The sequence below is a fragment of the Sinocyclocheilus anshuiensis genome, unplaced genomic scaffold, assembly GCF_001515605.1.
Source record: "Sinocyclocheilus anshuiensis isolate Anshui unplaced genomic scaffold, SAMN03320099.WGS_v1.1 scaffold2166, whole genome shotgun sequence".
NCBI classification, from domain to species: Eukaryota; Metazoa; Chordata; class Actinopteri; order Cypriniformes; family Cyprinidae; genus Sinocyclocheilus; species Sinocyclocheilus anshuiensis.
In genome coordinates this window covers 901,064-924,758 of record NW_015557079.1, presented here as the reverse complement: position 1 = coordinate 924,758, position 23,695 = coordinate 901,064, and the positions used below count along the sequence as shown (strand labels likewise).

The 23,695-nt window shown below is 37.7% G+C and overlaps 1 protein-coding gene and 1 long non-coding RNA gene across 3 annotated transcripts; both read left to right on the top strand.

Moving 5' to 3' along the window:
* The first annotated feature begins 1,720 nt into the window (after positions 1-1,720).
* LOC107676897 (uncharacterized) lies at positions 1,721-15,098 on the top strand. 2 transcript variants are annotated; one of them, XR_001632785.1, is made up of 2 exons: positions 1,721-1,791; positions 12,789-15,098. It is a non-coding gene; the product is annotated as an uncharacterized LOC107676897 (long non-coding RNA). The 2 variants fall into 2 exon arrangements; XR_001632784.1 differs by lacking the exon at positions 1,721-1,791 and adding an exon at positions 6,113-6,573.
* Positions 15,099-18,617: 3,519 nt separating this feature from the next.
* Positions 18,618-22,826, top strand: LOC107676840 (SPRY domain-containing protein 7-like). Its single transcript, XM_016471523.1, has 5 exons — positions 18,618-19,113; positions 19,522-19,638; positions 19,742-19,908; positions 20,294-20,396; positions 21,712-22,826. The coding sequence occupies exons 1-5, from the start codon at positions 19,008-19,010 to the stop codon at positions 21,807-21,809; spliced, it is 591 nt and encodes a 196-aa protein (XP_016327009.1). The 5' UTR covers positions 18,618-19,007; the 3' UTR covers positions 21,810-22,826.
* Positions 22,827-23,695: the final 869 nt, after the last annotated feature.

Here is a 23,695-nt window from a genome sequence, read left to right as displayed (position 1 = left end):
TACATTGTCATAAACCACCATATGATCTGCATAAAGGAACACGTTTGTTCCGCGGTTGTTCACAGGTGAACTTTTGGGTCCGTGTATAGAGAAACGGGTGACAGCTCTCTGAAAAGTTCGTCTGTGGGCCTGTTTCACAAGGGCAGAATCCTGTATTTATCAAAGAGCAGTCTTTATTAAATGGCAGATATTTAATTTTGCACTGCAGTATGAAAACTTTAACACGTCATTTCACATTACGATTGTTACCGTGTGTTTTCAAATGACCAACATAGGCTACTCGCTATATAAAAACTGAAATTACCTCGCGGCGTAAACACTTTATTACTATTATCTAAGTAACATGTTTTGAACATAGACATTGCAATATAAAATGTTACCCGAATTTCATTTTACACATTTCTAACTGTAGGTTTATTAACATGATGGATAGGCTGCCTAAAAGTTTGACCTCTGGGTTAAAAAAGTTCACTCGCAGTTCAATTTCTAATTGTATTGTCCGATTTGTGTCGGTATCACGGTGCACACATGTTTATATGCTTACTTATTAATTTTTAACATCATCTAAAGAGCCGATGGGTATAGGCTACGTCAAGTTTGGGCCAAGGTTAACTCCAGTGAACTCAACAGGCCCCGGTGTAGCTAAGGCTGATGGTCTCTCGGATTTTTTTTATCACTAATTAAAAAACGTATTACTAAAATCTGACTGAATGTATTTGTAAAATCTATTTGTCTCGTTGTTTAACTATCAACAACTCTTGACAATAAAACTGTCATGCGGACATTTGTCTTTGTTCCATATGGGCCAACACTTGTAAGTACGGATTTCAAATAATATCTGAATTAATCCATGCAGGTGACTTTGTTACGCTTAATTACATACAACAATTGGTTATCTAATTGAGTATCTACCGGACTCTTTATTGGCCGTGGAGCGAAGCAGAAAATCGACAAGCAAAACTCCGTGATGCAACTCTGTTGTAACTGGAGCAATGGTCCGGTTGATTCAGTAGGACACCACGCATGCATCACTACATAAAGTAATTCAGTTCACTACAAACTATACCTACTGTAGGCTATGCATGCATGCAAATATTAAAAGAAAGCTCTTTTAATATCTTTGTGGATACAGCATGAACTTTGTGGTTTACAACTGGATCGCCACAGTGCAATGACAGCCCTGATTAAACATTCAAAAAACTCTAAAGGCATGGCAACATGACTTACGTTGACAAAACATGAAAAAAATATATTGCAAAAATATTCATACAAACACATATACATATACACACTTAATAAAGATATCCGTTCTCGCTGTCACTGTGTAAGCTGCTCGAGCTTGTCATTGCAGCGCTTTAATGAAGACTTGCCTGGCACTTCGCGCTTCCCCCCAGCGAGCGCATATCTTGCCCCGTATGAGTTGAGCTGTACAGTGAGGGGGGACACGTGATCTCATCTGATCCCGTCGATTTTGTTATAGGGTGGAGGGTCTGGGTTTTGTGTACATAAGGTCGTGTGCTCGCTTCTTCTCTCTCTCTCTCTCTCTCTCTCTCGTACTCCAAGTGCCACCGCTCCGCCTCCTCTTTTCGCAACATTGACGCAATGTATAAATGCTGGAACAAAAGGACAACTTCCTTGAAGCTTGGCGTAATTGCAATAATAGAGATAGAGAAGGGCTTCAGTGACATACTGATGGGTCCGGCATTCTACCGGAATATCTTTCCCACCGCTTCATTGGCTCGCTTACACGTAAAACGGATTTGCACTTTCCCAGGTTATTCCAAGCCTGAAGTAAGTATCATAAACCAGCCTTTTCTTTTCCATATCCAATCTCTCCAGCTCCGCTCGCGCTCCCCTGCTTCATACGAGGAAATACGACGGAGCGAAGCTTTGTTGTCGAGTTGCCATTCACATTGCGTGTTCTCCCGTATTGGCTGTGCGATTTAAATGTTCGAGGACGAAAGTTGTCGTGTTGTTTACGATTCATTATCCAGCTTATCTGAAATTCATATAGGCTATGTTTAAGCGGAGGTGGTCAACAACCACAGTCGCACAGTTATTATTAGGTCTGAAAAGAAAGGGGCTAGTTTTTTGAATGAATGTTTATTTGTGTTTCTTGAAGGGTTTCAAGAAAAGGCGATGGATGCGCAACCAGCCTTTTCTTTTCCATATCCAATCTCTCCAGCTCCGCTCGCGCTCCCCTGCTTCATACGAGGAAATACGACGGAGCGAAGCTTTGTTGTTGATTTGCCGTTCACAGTGTTATCTCTTGTATTGGCTGTGCGATTTAAATATTTGAGGACGAAAGTTGCCGTGTTGTTTACGATTCATTATCGGTTTATCTAAAATTCACATAGGCTATGTATGAGCGGAGGTGGTAAACAACCAAAGCGCGGGTCGCACAGTTGTTATTATAAGGTCGGAAAAGAAAGGCGCTAGTTTTTTTTAATTAATGTTTATTTGTTTCGTGAAGGGGTTCAACAAAAGGCGATGGATGCGGGGAGGGGGATTTAAGTAGAAGTCGTCTAATGTCAATGACACTTTCCACGATTAATTTCGTGGAATCGCAAAGGTTGCATAGCATATCAAAAGAGCGGCTCGAGCGCGTATACATACATCATCGAGCACAAAAAAAGCTGTAGTGAATGCCTAGCAGTGAAGTGCCGGGTTTTATTATGTTCAACTACACTGAAGCTGCATTCCGCTTCCATTCCGCCGCTCCAAAATTATACGAGGATGTGTTGTGTGTCTCAAAAGCAATATATTCTCACATGTTGCTCATTCTCACTGCTGAGTATGAACAGGCGCGTTTTATTTCCGCGACCAAACTGCGCTATTGCTGTTAATGCCGATGCGATACTTTGCGAACAAAGGACCGGGGGAGAATTTCGTGAGGTGGAGGACGACAGTAAAAGAACGGGTTGACTGTTTACAATAATAACAGGATAGTCGTGACGTCGAGTGATAGACAGCGCTCTCAGCCAGAGGAGAAACTTCTGAGGCATCAACAACATTCTAAATTTGGACAGGGGTTACATCATCGAAGTTAAAGCTGCCGCGGGGCGGGACTTCCGGTTGGATTTGAGTTCGTACCGCTGAAGCGGCTGCTCTTTCTGTTGTGCCTTTGTATCTGTCCGTCGCTGTACAGTCGACTCCCTTTTTTCACTGCCACAAGCAGAGTAATGCTTAACATTTTGACCGCTTGCTCTGCTGGACGCATGAAAATGTTTCGAGGTGCTCGTAAATGGCTTGTAACGGCGTGGATGTATTGTGTGGACCAAACTCACCACATTCAAATGATCAAAACGTTACCGTGACCCAAGCCAACTTAAAAGAAGTAATTAACTCATATATTATTGGCTTAAGCTATCCAAAGAGGGCGTTTGTATTGGTCTGTGCATTATCTCTGGCAAAACGTGTGGTTTTTTGCTGGTGCTCTTCATAAAATCCCATAATGATAGATAGTGGTATGCCATAAATTAGACAGGGTTGATGAAATACCATGTAATGACTTGCTACAAAGTCAAGACAGTTCACTATCACATGAAATTACTACATATAATCATTGAATGAATATCAGTCGTATGTCATAATAAACACATGATATTACATTTACTGAAATTCTATTGCCATTTCACCCCATTGCGTGGTATATAAATAGCATACATTTATCTTTTATGATTGGTGCAAAATTTTCCAGGCTATAACGCCAGAAACTAAATTTCAGATAAAGTGTGTTTGCGTGAAATTACTTGTTTGCTCTGCTAACAGGTTCTGTGAGGTGAAAAAAAAACCTATTTGAACCTATTTTGTGTTCATACTTTGAGTGATTTCTATATTCTATAAAGCATTTAATTAGAAAGTTTTTTTTTTTTGTAAAGCCATGAGATCAGATACCATCCACTTTAAGATCTCTCCCGCTTTGGGTCACTAATAAATGAAGTTAAACCAAACAAACCACCATGAGTCAGTGGCTGTGTCTTGTTAGGCCGGCCCACTTAACAGGGGTCAAAGGTTGCTGTTGTATTCTCAGACTTGACTTGCAGGCATCTATTGGCTTTTGATGGATGTTGTTACTTAAGTGTGTAGGCTCTGGCCTCTGTAAAAGTGGGGGCTGTCCCCTCACATGCTCCCACCCCCTCCCTCATACTAAAGAGATCACAGGGGTGCAGCTGCTTCAGACAGCTTTGGGATGGGGTGGGGGTCCGAGACCCTTCAATGAGAGAACAAAACCCTTTCATAAACACACACACTCAAGTTCACCCCTTACAACTGCCCCTATTTTCACCCCCCTACAAAAAAAAAAAGGTTTGAAAAGTGGAGGGTGCAAGAGTGCGCTGGGTGCACAGCACACGTATTTGTCCTTATTAGAACACAGCTAATTACTTAAATGTTAGGATCATGAATTCGAATAAACGGAAAGGCATGTTTTCTTTTCTGTATTTTTTCTGCATTATGTGGCTTGACTTGTGACTCATTTCTTTCAAATTTATCAGAAATATCACATATGAATGAGTAAGCCAACAGGTCAAGGGTTTAATGTAATGCAAGAGTCAGAATAATCAGATACTGCATACAACAAAACACAAAATTTCTACTTTCAGTGACCCAGCAATTGTAGTCTGCCACAACTTACTTTGCCGACTCAGCAAATTTTCAGCTTATTTTTTTCTTTTACTCTGGTGTCCTCTTCAACTCCATCAAATTGCAAATTGCAAAACAAAACCACACAGCTGTTTAAAGAGAAGAGAGATATACGCTTCTCACACCAACAGGAAACTCAAATAACAAGTTAAGCACATTCAAATTCTGTATTTTTTCATTGAGTGTATTGAATGTAATTTGCAGCCCTGCAGTGTGTCTATTTCGAGAGTTGTTTAGGGTGAAATATGAAGGCAGAAAGTTTCATTTGATTCAGCAATTCAAGCCATGAATGGAGAGTGTGTTAAAGTTCTGTTCTGTTCTATGACAAGAGTCCCGAATTCAGAAATTAGTCAGTAATGATGTAGCTTGCTGTATAAAAAAGGGCCTTAAATATATGGCTGCATTTATTGTTGGTATGTTTTCCAAGTGAAAACGCTCTATGTATGTACAGTATAAGGGACTTTAAAATTGTGCATTTGGTTATTCATATACTTCCCAAAACGTCATGCTTCATGTATTTGACTGTAATTCATGCTGTATAAGCTCAATGTCTTTTAATATAGCTAATTACACAGCGCTGTAATATTTATATGCAATCTAACAATAACAAAGTTGAGGTCCGTGATAAGGTTGATTTTGACGTCTATTATATACAACTGTAAAATGTGGATTATTAATATATTCAGATCATAAAACAAGCTTTTGTGAAACTTCAGATAGCCTAGGCCTAAAACATCTGAGATTATCAGTAGTTCACATCTATTGGCAGCAAGGTGCCATAGGTGTAATGTATATTCAGTCAGCCTTGATACTGCTGCATATGAATGTTAGTTAGTAATAAATCACCCAAATTACAAGAAATGGGGTAACTCTTGTGCTGGTATCTTCTACGTGTTGATAAGTGGGCAGCATTAAGATTTGGGCTTTCAAGTGTGTCACAAAGCAGTTGCTGAGGAAAAACCAGGTCATATCTCCCTCTCTTTCTGAGCAGAATGGATATTTTACAACACCACTGAGACTGAACTATCAGTTTGCATAGGGCGTATACAGAAGAACACCTTACATAAGTTTCTCTATAGGGAGCTGGCAGGGAAGAAGTCGATGAAGTAGCTTAAATGACAAGCATTAGATAGCCAAGGGCTACTTTTTATTTTTTTTCGAGACTTCTTATGTCCTTATCTGTCCCGATTTGGGTGCTTCCCCTCAATTGGCGGAGGCACACGGGATTCTTCCCCTCTAAACACATGCACGTCTTTAAACGTGCAGTTTCACATAATAAAATATTGTTTCGCGTCGCTTTGACGGTGATGAATAAAAACATTTCCTTCCAGTAAAATCACTCTATTTCCCACCTTCAAAACCGCTCTCCAAGTCCATGTTCCCGGCATGCACATGCGAGCTGGGGGCGGCTCCTACCGATTTGAATGAGGAGAGTCACTTTAGGCGCCATTTTCGAGTGAGCGGCGATAACATCAACACTGAGCTCGCGCGCGACGCTTCGTCTTAAAAAAATATCACTTATTATCTGAATGCGGGGGAAACGGCACGATCGGACCGCGTTTAGAGAGTAAAATCGCCTGCGATCTAGTGTCGACGAGCACAGAAGTGACCAGTACGAGCCGAGTGTGGAGCCGAAGGAGAAAAGGGGGCTATCGCTCAGCTGCGCATGTAGAAAACCTGCGATTTTTAAAAAATAATATATAAAAATAACGCTCGATGCGAGGAAAAATATTGAAAAATTCTGGAAAATACCAGAGGATTTTAGGATTGGGATTCTGCGCGGCGGTGGTGAAGATTGTGTCATTTTGGGGTTTTTTCACGTCGCTTTTTGAGCGGGAGTAACGGACGAGTCGCTGGCGCAGATACACGCAGTTCAGTCCGAGTCTGTGATGCATCAGATTATAGAGGAGACATCAGCCTTTTTAGCCGGTAAGCTGTATGAAACTGTTCATTCATCGAGCTTGACATAAAAAGGTGACTTTGATTGTAATTAGTTTTTTTTTTTAGGAGACCACGTTGTCGTGAAACGGTCTTGAAGCGTATTGTTTTTTAGGGTAAATACTTTGCGCCATTTTATAAGTCCAAGCACGGAAGCCTATGTTGATTTAAAAAAAGTTATTTGTTATTTTTTTATTATTATTGTGACCTGACGCTGTCATAATGTAACGCTCTTGATTGAGGCATCACAATATAATATGTTACAACTAGATTGAATGGACAACTGTGGTGTTTATGTGACTTATAAAAATTGACACGATGAGGTAGAGTCTTGTTCTGACTTGCGTAACTACTTGGATATTAAAAACAACGTCAAGTGTCATTGTGTAAAGTTGGAATAATAGTAAAATTTCGCGTTTTTTTTGTGCATCCAGAGCTGGGAGGGCATAGGACGCATTTGGTCTGCTAGAGAAAGGGAGATCATTCTTGCTTTTGAGCTTTTCTTGGAAATGTGAATTGGAGTTCAGCAATTATGGTTGCAAGCAGGGCAGTTTCACCTTGTAATGCAATTTGGTGATTTTACTTGATTTTTAGATTTGCTTATATTATTCACAAAATAAAGAAAAACCTTTATTCTGTCCTGACCTTCAATAAATATCTGTATTTTTAAGTCAATTACTTGCTACCTTTATTATTAGTTTTCAATAGCACCACTTACATTTTTTTTCAGCTCCTCTGATGAGTGTCAGAGGCCGTGTTTCCATTTTTAAAACAATAAGTAACTTTGTTTTGGTGCGGTTTTTGTACTCAAGTGGATGGAAAAGTAAGCCCTTGAACTACTGTGAGGGTGGAATTGCTGAGGTGTGTGTTCCTCTCCTCACATTCAGTCTGTGTGTGTATTGGGTGTCTCATGGAGGGCGTGCCGCACCTGGAGATTCAAATGAGCCAAAATTATGCTCTTGACTTTTTTTCCTGCATGGTTTATAATATTGATAATTATTGATACAGTTATGGCATAGGCAAACAAGTCATTATACTAACAAATTTAACCTAAAGTATACAAGAGATAATTTGTTTGAATACATTTTTTAAGTCACACAGGCCTTTACCAAAAACGCTATTGGCATTATTGTTCCACAGCTTGCTTTCTGTAGCTGTTTTTAACCAAACAGCTATAGACACTTTTGTCAAAAGTGTAATGATATAGTGAAAATTGTCCACGCACTCTGTAACTATTTTTGAGGCCAAATGTGACTTTAATCAGAGTCTGTGTTGATATTTCTTTGGTTATCGCCCTACATTGTGTCAGAAGGACAATATTGTTGCCTTGAATGACTTCCGAGTGGATTTTTCTTCACTCACTGCAATGTATTGCAATTTACATTAATTATTGAAAAGCATTAATATTTCTGAAAAGTTTTAAAAAGAAACTGATAATTTAAGCAGTTAGCTATAATTTTTTATGTAAAGCAGTATTAATATATCAATGTTTTAATGTAGGCTCAGTCATTCCACTGTGCAGTGTAAGTGCTCGATCACCTATCACAAACATTTTTTTTTTTTGGGGGGGAAAAAAAGGCCTAAATAAAAATAGTGGGCAGAAATCATTAGAATTCCTTATATCTGTTAGTATCTGCACATAATTATGATTACTATGTCAAAACGTTATAATTATAGTATGTTTTTGCAGTGGATTTACTGTAAAACCAGTAATAGTTACTAATTAAAGTTGGCTGCTTATGTATTCAACTCACTGTACACATGCATTCACTCAAAACGTTAATTTATTAAAAAAGAACCTAAAAATGAGAGTTGAACATAATCTTCTAATATAAAGTGATAGTAATATTTTAACATTGTAATGCGGCTTCCAGTCAGCTAGAAAAAGAATATCAGGAATGTATAAAACAGATATTGTCATGGCGACATGCCTCAGTTACTGCTTGTCCAGCCACAACAACTATTCTTTCACAACTGAATACTGAGCCTGTATGAATCCACCCAGACTCTTCATTCACGTCTTAGACAAACAAATAAATACGAGCAATTATTTATGATTAAAAACAAACAAACTACAACTTACACATTTTGCACAGATATTTCATTGTCACATTTGTGGCTTGTCGTGTGAGGATTAAAATTTTTTTTTCGCCTGTGTGTGTGCGTTAGTGTATTTATAATTTCATGTCAGTGTGTAATTGTGGTCATGAGGTGATCCCTCAGTGGTCTGTTGTGAACGAGCGGAGGCTGGACATTATGACAATGACCCACTTAGACAACTTTACATTGAGTTTGTCTTTAGGTTAGGACTAAAGGTTACAGCATTATACAGGGCTTGTGTTTCTTTGATAGGATCCACTCAAGACGTTGGCTGATGTGAGTTAAAGTACGACGGATAATGACAAAAGCATGCCAACAAGGCCTAAATTAATGCACATTCTCAGACAGCCACTCAATTTGAAATAGTAATGTGTTTAGTAGTTTTATTTTTACAAGCGGAACAGAGTTTGGGACAGTCTCATATTTAATTAGATAATTTACAGACATTAGATAATAAGGTATTCAATAATTAGAGGTGATTTCTCAAATGAAAAAGAAACAAACATTCCACACAATCTCTTTAGCAGCTTTGAAATCCTGATTTTAATTTTAATTTTGCATTCACTAGTAGAAAAATTCCTCAAGGCCAAAGATTGTATTTGATATTATTCTAAGTCATTTTATTAAGAGCTAGTTGTTACATTTTATTAACAGCGTTATATTTTGTAAAACACTCATCAGCCCTTTCAAGGTCCAGCTGCATTATTTTCACCCAGTTGCAACAAATTTGCTACAAAGAAGAAATTCTCCAAATTTTGCTCTAACCTTTGATCTTAGTGAGCGTTAGCTTGTTCACATACATATTAGTCACAATCATGATAGTTCATAATGACTTGTACTAGCTCATTGTGATGTGTATTGCAAGTGTCTTTTTCGCAATTATAACACAATTGGAACCTCTTGGCCCAAATCCAAATAGAAACCCTCAAATATGTATATTTTATAATTGTAGTGTGTGTCATGTACATCAAAGACCACTGATTCTTTTGGTCCCTGTCATATGCCCAGTGTTTAATGCCATTTTTGCCTTATGTTAATGATGATGTTGTAATATTGCATTTGACTCAGACCCCATCCCACACACACTATATGAAAAACTAGGTGCAGGGCCTGTGAATTATCTTTATGATTTTTCTCTAATCATTATTTGTTCCTCTTAATTTGGATGCTTTGAAAAAAATAATATATATATATATATATATATATATAAATAAAAATGTGGAACAGCTTTGTCTACTGGCTTCCACTCAAATGGAGGTAAATATTTCCCTTAGTTTTTTTAAACCTTAGCTATAAAATTAAACCCTATATTCTACGCCTAAAATATAATTTAGTATACTGTATAAGAAAAAAAAACATGAATTGAGGTGCTATCACCAGTTATATTATTCATGTTGATGAAAAAAATTATATCGCGATACATATTGATATTGAATTATTGTCCAGCCCTATTCTGATTCTGATCTGGTTTTTGTGGAGTTTCACATTGTGTAATACTTTGGTTTTTAAGTGCCATATTGACTTCAAAGGAATCACATTTTCATCGTTTTTAGTAGCAGCAGCTCCTGTAGATAATATAACAGGCCTGTACTGTTCTAGCTAATTTTTATATCAGTGTCTCTGCTTTAAACATAATTGTAAACATTGTATAGTGACTCTTTGAAGTAAATGCGATAGCAGAACTGGTCCTAAAAATGAGTGTGAGGTTTCTGTTGTGTGCCCCCCCCCCTTGTGTTAGCTCATTTCAGCGTGGCTCTTGCCACAAAGTTAAAGAAGGGCCTCTAGGATTCAAAGAAGTTGGTTGATGTAGTTTCAAGTAGTAGCTTGAAGGGAAAATAAGAAGAGTCACTTGGCTGTGTTATTATCATGAAACCTGAATGTCAGTAACATTTGGGGCGGGGGCTTTTGATTTCATAACTTCACTTGCTAGTAAACCGATCGGTATGAAACATGATTTTCAGGCCTAACTCAGGCCTCAGTTTTGTGCGTGCACGCGTGTGTGTATTTTTGTTTGCCCAGCAAGATCAGAGGACTCTCGATTCTTGGTGGGTGTGTATCTGTGTGTGTCCTTTTGTAAATGATCATTTAGATGCGAAACACAGAAATGAAAATCTTGATCCGAGTGTCAATTACAAAGCTATCTGCTAGGAGGAACACAGCGCCAGTCGAGCTCTCTGATGCCAAACAGCAGAACTCTTCATTGTAAGCTCTTCTTAGTACTACATGTGCTGCCAGGGGCTGCCCCTATCTGACGTTACCAAGGCAAATGCACTTGTTATGGGGATCTGCGCTGTTGTCAAGGTATTAGGCCCGTTCAGCCCCCCTTCCTCGCAGTTAAAGTGCTTGATGTGTTTTTGCGATGTTAGTTCATACAATATGAAATAACTTGTATATTGCGTTTGTGCTGTGATGTTTCATGTACAAAGGCAATATATTAATCTGAAGCATGTAAGCACACTTTTTAAAGAAATACAAATGAACCTAATAAAAAAAAATACAGTGGTGCTAATTAAAAATAAGAAATGCAGTGCCATTTAAGACTGACCAAATAATAAAATAGTCGCGTCTTATAAATTGTGGAATAAAAATATTTAGTTCATAAATATAGCATCCCCGTTTTGATATCTACAGTGTAGCTCCAAGTTTCCAGTTCTTTGTTTTAAAATGTATTAACAAATATTTTTTTTTATTTACAGTGTTTATATGTAATTATGAATTATTTTGCATTGAATATTAGATTTTCTAGTATATCAAGTCTAGATGTTTTCAAGAGTACACCAATTTTGCACAAAGATCAAAAATAGTTGTTGATAGTGTGTAGAGTGGGATTAAAAATGTCAGATTTGTTTCCTTCAGTTCCAGCATTGTTTTATTTTGTCCCATTAGGCAGATCTTGTGTGTATAAAAATGTGCTTTTACACACACTTGTGTGCTCTCGTGCCCCCTTTGCTTGTTACTCTTATAAAAGCAAGTGAAATTATGGGAGCAACTTCCCCTTTCTGTGGTAGGAAGTGAATGTTTCTCTGCTAACTTCTGGCATACGAAGTTACAGGGAACAACACATCTAGCTGCAGTCTCGTAAAAATACACTAATCAGACTAACCCCCTCACATCACCAGAGTGTGTTAATTTGGTTAGCAAATAAACTATTTTGTTTGAGTATGCTTTATTTTGTTTTATTTAGGTACACATGTACACTGCAGTGTAACATTCAATAACTTGAATATATAAATAACTTAATTATTCTGATGGGCTTTTATGTTGTTGAATTCATCGTCCCATCTAGGTTTTATTATCATAATATTCAGTCACTGTGAGTCAGTAAATACTAATACAATACTTTTAATGAAAATCATCACTGGGTTTTTTGCCTTTATGAATTTGCTGTTAGCATAGTACTCAATAGTAAGTTACAATTTCAAAAATGAATAATGATTTTAAAATTATTTGTTGGTGTAAATTAATTTTGAGTTTGATGTTGCTGGGTAATTAGGCTGAAATGATGACTCATCTTTTTTTTGTAACATTGCTATCCCGTAAAAGTTAGTTTATTCAAAGTGTGCCCTTACAGTTAAGTATTAATACTACTACTTAGAATTACATTTATATTGTGGGCATTATTAAAACTTACTTTGTGTTTTGTTTGTCCTTTGGTTTTATTTTATTTTATTTTTTTGTCTTCTGTATGGACAAGTGTGTTGTTGTTTTTAACTACTTAATATAATACTTTTTTAAATTTAAAAGTAATTAAACTTTATATTTTTTAATATCACACATTTTGTAATTTTTAGAAAACACCTCTTCATAGGTTTGGTACAGTTGTGGTACTATTTGTTGGGGATGGGCTTCCTTTTCCACACACACACACAGACACAAACCATGACACAAGGATTAATCTTCAAACAAGATTATGCAGTATTCATTTAAATATTTCACATAATGTACAAGCACAAGATAAATTACACCTGTCCAATAAAAAAATAAATAAAACACTGCATGCTATGTGGATGGTATACGTTTGTTTTTGTACCTGTAATTATATGTTAAGAAACATAACAGCCAGAATTTGTGCTTCATAAATATCGCTTTATTTTTGTTTTCTCCAGGAAAGGAATGTAGAGCACACGGCATGACACTGAGCTGTGACACAGTCAAGTTACTGTAAGTACACCACTGGTTGAACCATTTTAACTATACTGGTTATAAGAAGCATGGTTTAGTTGAATTATTTTCTGAAATGCATAAAATACCGGGAGTATATAGAAGAAGAAAAAAAGTCCTATATCCTCATGAAGTGCCTAAGAAAGAGAAAACAATAAAGTGAAAGGCATACAGACAAAGCAAACAACACAAGTAAATATTATAATGTGGGAGGTTACAGGCTTTTGTCAGGGAGCGCTATTTTTTTTTCTCCCACAAGTCCATGGGGCTCTTTTCATAACCTGTAATTTTACCCTTATAGACAGCAGATGCTTCACTGTCCTCTTGCTTGTGTTACACCAAAAGTTTATTGTTAGTATTGGATCACCTGGTACAATAGCACATGTGCGTTTACTGAATGGAACCGATACCTGGGGGTTTACAAAAACAACTAACATCAGAAATAGAACATGATAAATACTGAAAGTTAGTCATGCGTGAAATTGTTATTATTAGCCCGTTATTTTGCACTTTGCACACTTCATGTAAATTCACTCCCGCATAAGAGTCATTTCAAAGATAGTTTTGGGCTTAACCGTATGCAAGCTTCAGCTTACTCATATGGTTCTTTAAAAATTCACATCTTGACTGATTTGAATTACCTATATGAATCTACTTGCAAATCTTATATTGAATATGAAAATAGTTTTAGAAAAATACAATTCAATTAGACAACTTGCATAAATACACTATACACTATCAGTTTGTATGTTTTAACAGTTGCTGGTTTTCTGAAGTTATCTGCTTTTGTCAAATCTCTCTAAATGAAGGTTTGGATACAGTGAACTTTTTAATCACAGTGCACACTTACCTGGTAATGGGGATTTCATCAGTGAGAGGCAGGCAGGTTGTGTAAGAACGGTGTGAATATCATGTTTTTCTCAGAACAGGTACCAAATTACCACAACTGACCAGAGAGTTAAGAGTATGCAAATAGATTTTGAGCACTGTGTACTTCTCCAGAAAAATCCACTGTAGAATAGAAATGTGCTGTTAAAAATAGAAGACAGTTAAAAAAAAGAGTTATAGTTAAATAGTGTAAGGAGCAGCAATGTAACATTTATATAACATTTCTAAAAAGAAACATTTTATATCTTTAAAAACAGAGATGCTCACTTAATTTTTTGTATTTGTCACCTTTGCTTTTCATGATGTAACAGACTTTTAAAAATGGAAAACAATGCATTTGACCTTGAAACTAGATATTGGCAGCTGCCAGTTTTTTTTTTTCTGGTTCCCATTTAAAACAAAAACAAAAATTATCTTTACTTGACTCCTAAAATAGATACACTTTTCTAGAGTAGATCTAGAATAGAAACACTTCCACTTGTTTTCATACATGATTATGTTAGTGATCCATGTCCTGCTGCATTTGCATAGCAAAACCAAACGGTGAGAAATAAGTTCACAAAGCCTCAGGAAGTCTCACGTTTGAATCAGAACTGCAGCTTGGTATTTTATCTTTATTCTTGATTTTAGATTCTAATGTCCTGAGCAAGCCTTTTTATTTTTTGTCCTCGAAGTCAATTTGACATCATTTCATTAAAGCAGGTAGTCATACTGACACTAATTACTCATTGTCTTTTTATTGATCCTGTGTTTTCAGGTTGCGAGACGCGGAGCGTGTCTGTGCGGCGGTGTGGGCGCTCGTGCGCTCGGCGCGGGGCCTGTCGGTACTGTAGCAGCACAGAATGGTTTGTGAGTTATAACGGGGGTGCAGGCCGTACTGTGCTGCGGCAAGAACGACAGGACATACGCGTACGTCACATTCAAACGAGTGAACAGACAGCAGCAGCAGCAAGACTACGTGTGCCAGCAAGTCTCCTGAACTTGGCCGTGTGACTGACTGGCTGCCTGGCTGTAGCAGCACGTAAATATTGGAGTCAAAGCACTAGCGAATCCTCCAGTATTGACCGTGCTGCTGGAGTTAGGCGGGCCGTTTACCGTCTGCGGCGGCCTGTGTGCTTCGGGATCACTCATCAGGAAAGCACAACAAGATTAACGACTGACTAATAACATACTGTGCACATGCCGGTGTTCTGAACGCTTTTATTCTGAGAACGGATGACATGGAATTTGATCAAACATCAAATAAGCTGTATAATTATGTAATTTCAGTTTAAATGAGTCAGATGCTTCTTTAAAAGTGCTTGGAGCTCGTTGATACAATTTATGTACATGCAAAAATGCAATAAAGGAAAATAACATTAAAATCACAACGATTGCATCAAGGAAAATTAATTGTGTAGAGTCGCGTTGTGCGCGAATTCTGCAGTTTGTCAAATACATAAATCTGCCACATTTCTCACCAAGTTCTAATAAGAATATTTAGACTATAATGTGCAGTTCCTGTTGCCTATTATGGACGAAGCACATCGTTAAAAAAAAAACAGAAAAGAGTTATAAAATGTGTCGTATTACAGTGTTAAGCATCATCACATCACATTTTGAATTACGCAGCATCGCCATCTTCTGGGAAACTTTAAATGGTTTGACGTTTTCAGCTCGCCCCCCGTTTTAAGCTAAGATTTAGGGGAGGGGTGCTGACAGAATCACTTCGTAGCTCGGCCCCTTTTGGTACTTTGCGCTGTTTGTTTTGATTCTCGCGTTTCTTTCCCTCTGCAAAGGTCGTTAATATCAAGTCTATTTACACTCCCTCTCAGTTGAAACGCTCGGGTTTCTCCTCCGGCGATACTGAGGAAACATCCTTCAAAATCGTGTCCACCATCAGGACAAGATTAAGACAAGTTTGCGTTCGTCTGGATCAATTGTACAAAATTCTGTCAAATAAGCAAATGAAAGATGAACATGCGTTATAAAAATGCGAATCTATATAAAACTTTAAGGGTACTTCAACCCGAAACACTAAGTTGAGCCTGTTGCCTCAATCAAGGGATACGAATGACCAAAAATCACAGGGACTAACCTACATTTTTGCTCAAATTTAATGGACTTGGTTTAGAAGTGACTGAACTCCAATATCTAGCCACACTAAGATGCGCTTGTTTGAATGTACCTGAACCTTAATTGAAATGACAGAACTCAAGGACGGACATAAAGTCGTATTTTGGGTCGTTCAGTACAAGCAGATTTTCTTGCCTTTAAAATAATTTATTAAAAGAAACCCTGATTATCATGGATGACGGGACCTCACATGTATGATGGCAGTTGTTCCTGCTCCCAAAAAAGGAACATGACAGTAAATGTGGTTGAACGAAGCCTCAGAATATCTAGAAAAAATACACGTCTATGTGCAACTGACCATCAACTAATTTTAATTTGAGCATTCACTCAATATCCGCTTGACACTTTCACAGTGAGTATCTGTCCGTAGAAAGTTAAAACTCGGACTACACGTAATAATTACTAAAAATGCTCAAAAAAAGAACACTGTCCTTAATGGTTATTGGTTGTATTAAAGATGCATAGTATTAAAAAAACACTATTTAGATTCTCAGTGGTAGGATGCCATACAACTGATTTCGTTCGTAAAAATCAACGGAGGTGTACAAGGAAAAAAGTGACTGGTGTGGAGCTATGCACTTTAAACCTTACTGTTCTAGGTAAAATACACCAAACGTAAATCTATAAAATTTCATTTTGTGTCATTTTGATTGGTCACTTGCGATTATGTAACAGAAACTTTTTTTGAATATCGAGAAACTTTGGTGTAAATAGGTTTGGTGCCACTGGATTTGTTGTCTTCCACAGAATCTGAATGTAAATGGATTCGTTTTAACTATAGTCGAAATGAGGTGCCCTAACTTGACACATTATGAGTCCTTTGATGCCATATCCACCTCTATTGTACATTGTATTACGTAATAAAAAGCAGGTACGTATGAAATCAATGATATTGTCGAACGACATACATGACGGACATATTAGCGAACCGAGAGAAAATAGGGCAGAAACCACGTCACTTTCTTTTGCTCTTACGGCACTCCCTTCTCGTGTCACTGAGCTTATTCTTTCCCTAGGCTGAACTACAGCTTAAATACTCTACTTATGAAATCGCACTGAACACTTTCTGAAGCGGAAATTCATAGTGCACCCAAAAGGGCTGCATAACTTTTTTTTTCTTTCCTTCTGAATAAGCTATTCTTGGCAGGTAAGGCGAGATCATACCCGGTAATTTCCACAGAAACATCATTTGGCGTGTCACAGCTGAGCAACGCGCAGGTTTACGGTGAAATCTGATTGGGCAGTTCTGAAAATAACGGTTTTGTTATCATTCAAACGGCTCGAGGCAAGCAGATAAGTGCGCTCATGTTTATGCCATACTGCGAAGCAAACAGACCTCGCTATAACATCACTTCATTTGTTATCACCTGCACCTCAAAATCACATGGCGAACCCGGTAAAGTTAGTATAAGTCTGTACCCTATTCAAAAAGTAGTAAGTTAAACGCTCTCTCGCCATTACAAGATAGCGACTATGTATGAATTATTAAACTAGCTTAAGCTAAATCAGAAAACATTTTTTAAAAGGTTGACATGAAGACAATGATGAAACACTGTGCCTACTTTACCTTCTTTTGGTCAGTTTACCTCGACATCTGCTTACTAGTCACCCTAAAGGACAAGAAGGTGATGTCAGTCAAAATAAATGTTTTTTTTTTTTTACAACAACGCAGTAATCCTATGAAAAGTAGGGATGTTGGGTAAAACATTTCCACCGCATAACTGCGAACACATCACGCGCTCTTTTATTGGATAGAAACCGCGCGCGCCAGTTACTAGGGCACTCCGAAAACGTAATCATGGCGCTTGTTGCTGTGCAGATTTCAACACTAGCGAACTTCAAAAACGACCAGCAAAAGTTAATATCGAAGTTACGTATTACAAGTAACAAACAGGCGTCTTGAAGAATGTTTATTTTAATTTGCCTTTGATATGAGGGCAAGAAAATATATGAACAGAAGTAAAGATGTATCTTCGTTTTTGAAAGTAGTTGGTCAGATATAGATCCCCCCTTACTTTGAGCGGTGAGGTTGTTGCTATGCAAAACTTCGCAGCTGTAACCGAGTGGCACAGAGCAGGTTAAAAGCTTTTAAGGTCACATCGATCCTGATCCCTCAGATTTAAGCTGTCTCGCTCATTCTGCACGATCGCGCACACATATCCACATTTGTACACATAATGCCATAAAGTTAGATCCAGTAGTCTATCATATCAAACTTTCTTCCTGTTACCTGTACGGTCTGACAGTTGACAAATTGCTGTTGTCTCCCAAAGACAACAAGGCCAAAATTACCTGCCGATTAAGTGACATTATGGTGTGGTAATTCGGTTGTCAATCTTATGAATTTAAAGGGATAGTTCACCCTGAAATTAAAATACTGTCATCATTTACTCACCCTGGTGTCTTTCCAAACCTGAATGAGTTTATTTCCTCTGCTGAACATATAAGAAGATATTGTGAAGAATGTTGGTAACCAAAAAGTTGACGGTAGCCATTGACTTCCAGAGTATTTCCCCCCCATACTATGGAAGTCAATGGCTACCGTCAACCGTTTGGTTACACACATTATTCTAAATATATTAGTTTGTGTTCAACAGCTGAAATAAATTCTTGAGGGTGAGTAACTGATGACAGAATTTTAATTCATGGATGAACTTTCCCTTTAAGTTTACTATTAAGGGATAATTCGTCATAATTTATTATGACTTTCTTCTACGTTACACAACAGTAAGTCACAGTCTTGTTACCATTCACTTTAGTGTGAAAAAGATGCAATGAAATTGAATGGTGTGTGATGCTTGTCAGCCCCTAATATTCTGCATTGTGTTCCACAGAAGAAAGTAAGTCATAATTTTGTCACATAGGTTTGTCACAATATGAGGGCGAGTAAAAGACAGTATTTTCATTTTTGGCCGTTATCCCCTTAATAGCAGTCCGTCTTTTGGTCACTAGAGGTCGCCATTGAGCTATCCTGGAAATAATGGGGAGGGGGAGGGAAGTGAGAGAAAAAAACCTTCACGTCATATCCTGTTAGCTTAGCATGTAGAGAGAATAAAAATGACCTCCGATGATTTGTAGCACAAATAGCATCGTATAACAACTAAATAGAACGTAACCACATGATTTAATATTAAGGTTATTATTGTGAAAGAAATACCGTTATGGCAGCTTTGGTTTCATGTTGTTTTGGCTGTTGTGGAGACAATAACAGGGGCCACGTAACACTGAAGGAAATGCCCACGGTTCAGCTGGACACTCATCACATGGGTACGTGTTGCGATCTGACATTTCAGACACATTATATTCACGGAAAAGAGTTCGAGTCTGACGATATGATAAACAAAGCTGTCCTTTTTCAAAAATAAATGCCTTTGTCGCCATACAGTAAGTGTTATGATAATTTCACTGCTGTCAGACTTGGCATAACAAGTGTATTTACAGTTATTTGAGTTTGTCATCTGTAATGACTTGTATATAATTTAATGGTATGAGGGAAGGTGGCTTATTAAACGATAGTAAAATGACACAAAATGTATAGCATGTAGGATTAATGAGAAAGAAGAGCACAATTTCAGAACGTCAAGAAGCAGAAAAAACGGCAGTAAAATATTTTGGTCTCTGTTATGCAGTTAATTAAGTATGTGGTAAATTGATTATTTCCCTATGATATTTCAGGTACTGATGTTGTCATTGTAAAGAGTGGAAGACGCATATGTGGAACTGGTGGTTGCATTGCAAACGCCCCTCTCCATCAAAACAAGAGCTACTTTGAATTCAAGATTCAGTCCACAGGTAAGACGTGATGTGTGCAAGCATTTACGTGCAAGTTAGACAAATTAGTCTACAGTTTGTTTTAGTCATTAGGTGTGACTGCTGTGAACTTTGGCCTTTGCAGGTGTCTGGGGAGTAGGAGTGGCAACACAGAAAGCAAATCTGAATCAGATCCCTATGGGTAGAGACCCACGCAGCCTTGTGCTCCGGCAAGATGGCACCGTGTACCACAACAATGAAGAAAAGAACCGATTACCTGCAAACAGCTTACCGCAGGAAGGAGACATTGTGGTGAGTCTTGGTAGCATTGAATTAATGTGGGATTTGTTGGTAAATAAATCTACTTGTGTGTGTGCTTGGTAAAGGGAGAAGCATTCCATTTTGGACTGAGGATTCCATGTGGGATTTTGCTGCCTTTAATAACAAGGGTTCTTAACTGTATCATTGCAGACTCATTAAATACTGGAGTTTCGTTGTGAACGTCATTTTGGTGTACCACCTGACTGTAATTGCATACTGAGTTTAGTGGGTTATCTGTAAGATGGAAACCTCTTAGCACTAATATGTATGCTGGCAGGAGCTATGAGAGTTTTCTTGAAAGCAGTGGTTCATTTTCAGTGTAATAGCTTCATGTATCTAAGTTTCTGTTTTCGCTCTTTTTTGTGTGTGTGTGTAGGGTGTTACGTATGACCATGTGGAGCTGAATTTGTACCTAAATGGGAAGAATATGAACTGTCCAGCATCAGGCATTAGAGGAACTGTTTATCCTGTAGTTTATGGTAAGTATTTTGGAGTATTGTTAAAAGATTTTTAAAGCAGCACTATGTAACTTTTGGCCAGTGTTCGAACTATACCGTGGACTTTGGTGGAGCCCACTTGTTTGTTTTTTTATAACGGGGGGTTCGTGTGCTTGCGCGGGGGCTTACAATAACTTACAAAGATACATAACAGCTACAAGTGTATGCACTACTTGCTTTATGCAAGCACTATATAGGATAAATCACTATACAGGATTTACCCTATTATACTTTATCGACACGAATTGATAGGTGAAACAACAAACAGCCACCCACAAATAGTCTATATACAAAGCATCAGGCTGTCTGAGTTCACATGAACAACGGTTAAAGTTACTCGTCGTCAGGCTACAGAAGAATACCATAATTCCTCCGTTCAGTTAGACCTAAGCCATCGAGAGTCACACAGACCTATAACAACCCAGCCACAACACTTAATTGCGAATAACATTCACAAATCACGTTTTCAGGGGAGCCCATGTCTTATTAAGGGGAGCCGAGCTCCCCCGTAGTTCGCACCCTGCTTTTGGCGCTCTAGCGGTTAATAAACAGAAGTGCACACATCCTGCGGAAGAACATTCCAACCGGAGCTACTTCTCTAAGTTTATGTCTATGGTGATTCACGCAGGTATGTGTTACTCCGCAGCGGTGACGACCCAACCAGGTTACAATAGTCCAAATATAAGTACTTATAAGTGTACCGTAGTGATTTGGAATAAGACAAAAACGCGGTTTGGAAGATGAATTCATGATGTACTCGCTCATTATATACATTGTGCAAATTTTGAGCACATAAAAAGTTACATAGTGCTGCTTTAATAACTATTATAAAATAGTTATTTAAAAAAAAATAATAAAAAAATATTGCGCTCGCCTCGCACGGTAGTAGCTCATTTTCTCATGGGCGGGCCAAATTCTCTGGGTGGGCAAAGCAGAGAAAGGGGAGGTAACCTTTCCCCGTATGACGACATAAAGGGAAGATTCCAGATTGGGCCATCTGAGCTTTCATTTTCTCAAAGGCAAAGCAGGATACCCAGGGCTCGGTTTACACCTATCGCCATTTCTAGCCACTGGGGGACCATAGGCAGGCTAGGGGAACTCATATTAATGTTAAAAAACCTCATAAAGTGACATTTTCATGCCATGGGACCTTTAAATGATTTCACAAATTGAGTTGCCTAAGAATTACCTAAAAATAAGTATTTCGATACTTTTTTCAGAATTCTTGCATTGCTAAATAGAATTTATTGTTAAATAACACATCTGAGCTTGTATGCCTTCGTCTTGTCCCTCACAGTTGACGATAGTGCAATATTGGATTGCCAGTTCAGTGACTTCTACCATCCTCCACCGCAAGGCTACCAGAAGATTCTGTTTGAGCAACAGATCTTCTAAAGTTCATGGTGTGCTGTATATACACTAAAGAAATGTACTCCACAGCCAGGAATTGAAGTGCTATGGTTATGACTGAACTCTTGACGATTGTGTGGCTCAGCCTACTGAAAGGAGTTGAAATAATGTCATCAGTGATTTTGACTTGTGTAAAACTGACACATATCTGACCATTTCTACTGTTTAAAAAGTCATCCTATGTCTTTCAGATGAACTCTGTTATATCATCTGCGCATTAATGAGATGTGCAATGATCTCAAAAGGTTTATTTAGAACATACATCTTTAATTTACACTTCATCAAACACTGTACATTTACTGATGTACAGTATTAACAGTGTGCTGTTGTGAGCGTATGGATTTTTGTTTAAAGGCTGATTTGAAGACAAAAACGGGTAATAATGGAGTCACATATTACAGCTGACAATCATGACTTTATACTTCATGCATTTCAAGAAAACAAAGTGATGCTGACCTGAAAAGCTGATACTGATTCAAAATACTGTCGAAGCTCTTTTTGATTTCGTTGTTGTCTGTCTGATGTATGACCTGCAGCTGCACACACCATATACATCATGATGACTTGGATTTATACAAGCTCTACAAAAATACATATATTTAAATTTCATGGAGTTTATATTTGGTTGTATTTTCCATATTACGTTGCTGTTGATGTACATTGTCTTATTGTAGTTTAGTGTAACTAATATATTAAACGTGAGAGATACAATAGAATAAGTGTAAAGGTTATTTACCTTAAATATTTAATAATTTGACCCGAAAAACATCTGATTGTGTTCTCTAATTATGAATTATTGCTCACAAAACTGTTTTTAATAAATTAATGAGTATTGCATAGCCTATATGATGTTATTTTTGTATGTTCTAATCTGACAGGTCTTGTGTCTTTAGTAATATTTTGGTTTTGTCATTTGTTTGATAAAGACTTTGTATGTACCTTACCATAATTTAAGACTTAAAAACATGTTCCTGTTGTTATGAAAATGTGAATTTCTACTTAAAGGGATAGTTCACCCCAAAATGAAAATTCTGTCATTAATTACTCACCCTCATGTCGTTCCAAACCCTGTAAGACCTTCGTTCATCTTCGGAACACAAATTAAGATATTTTTGATGAAATGTGAGAGCTCTCAGACCCTGCATAGACAGCAACGCAACTGTAATGTTCCCAGGTCCAGAAACGTAGTAAGTACATAGGTAAAACAGTCCATGTGACATCAGTGGCTCAACTTCAGTTTTATGAAGCTACGAGAATACTTTTTGAGAGCAAAGAAAACTAAAATAATTTATTCAACAATTCTTCTCCCCCAGTTACCATCTTCTGCCATTTTGGAGAGTACTACGACTCATACGCGCGCTTTCTCCTGAATGTAAAGGACACTGATTGCATTGATTACGTTTTGGGGAAAGCGCCAGCGTGGTACTCACACTCTCAAAAAATATCTTCATTTGTGCTCCGAAGATGAACGAAGGTCTTACGGGTTTGGAACGACATGATGGTAATTAATGACAGAATTTTTATTTTTAGGTGAATCGTTTAATAGGGCAATTATATTCTACACCATAATATATGTAGGCATCACAGAACTAACTGTCAAACGTACAAATATTCAAGGCACAGCATGAAAATATATCAACAGAAACATTTGCAATAGAACTTTTCAGTCATGACGTCGATTTGTAGGTCAACGCAGAATTCTAATTCCAGACATGGAATCCTATAGGAATTTCATATGGTTAAAATTTTCAATTTTAAGATTAAATATGACATATTTTGTTCTTCAACAACCCTCTACGGACACCTTGGCAATTGAATCGCCATTGGCTAGTAAATTTTTTCGTTTACTCGCCAGACTGAAATACTATACA

What these genes read in the sequence shown, in the direction of transcription:
- LOC107676840 (XM_016471523.1), top strand. Translation starts at nt 19,008, where the DNA reads ATGGCAGCTTTGGTTTCATGTTGTTTTGGCTGTTGTGGAGACAATAAC. An exon ending in GCTGGACACTCATCACATGG is followed by an intron (nt 19,114 to 19,521) that starts GTACGTGTTGCG and finishes ATGATATTTCAG; the next exon opens with GTACTGATGTTGTCATTGTA. An exon ending in CGCAGGAAGGAGACATTGTG is followed by an intron (nt 19,909 to 20,293) that starts GTGAGTCTTGGT and finishes GTGTGTGTGTAG; the next exon opens with GGTGTTACGTATGACCATGT.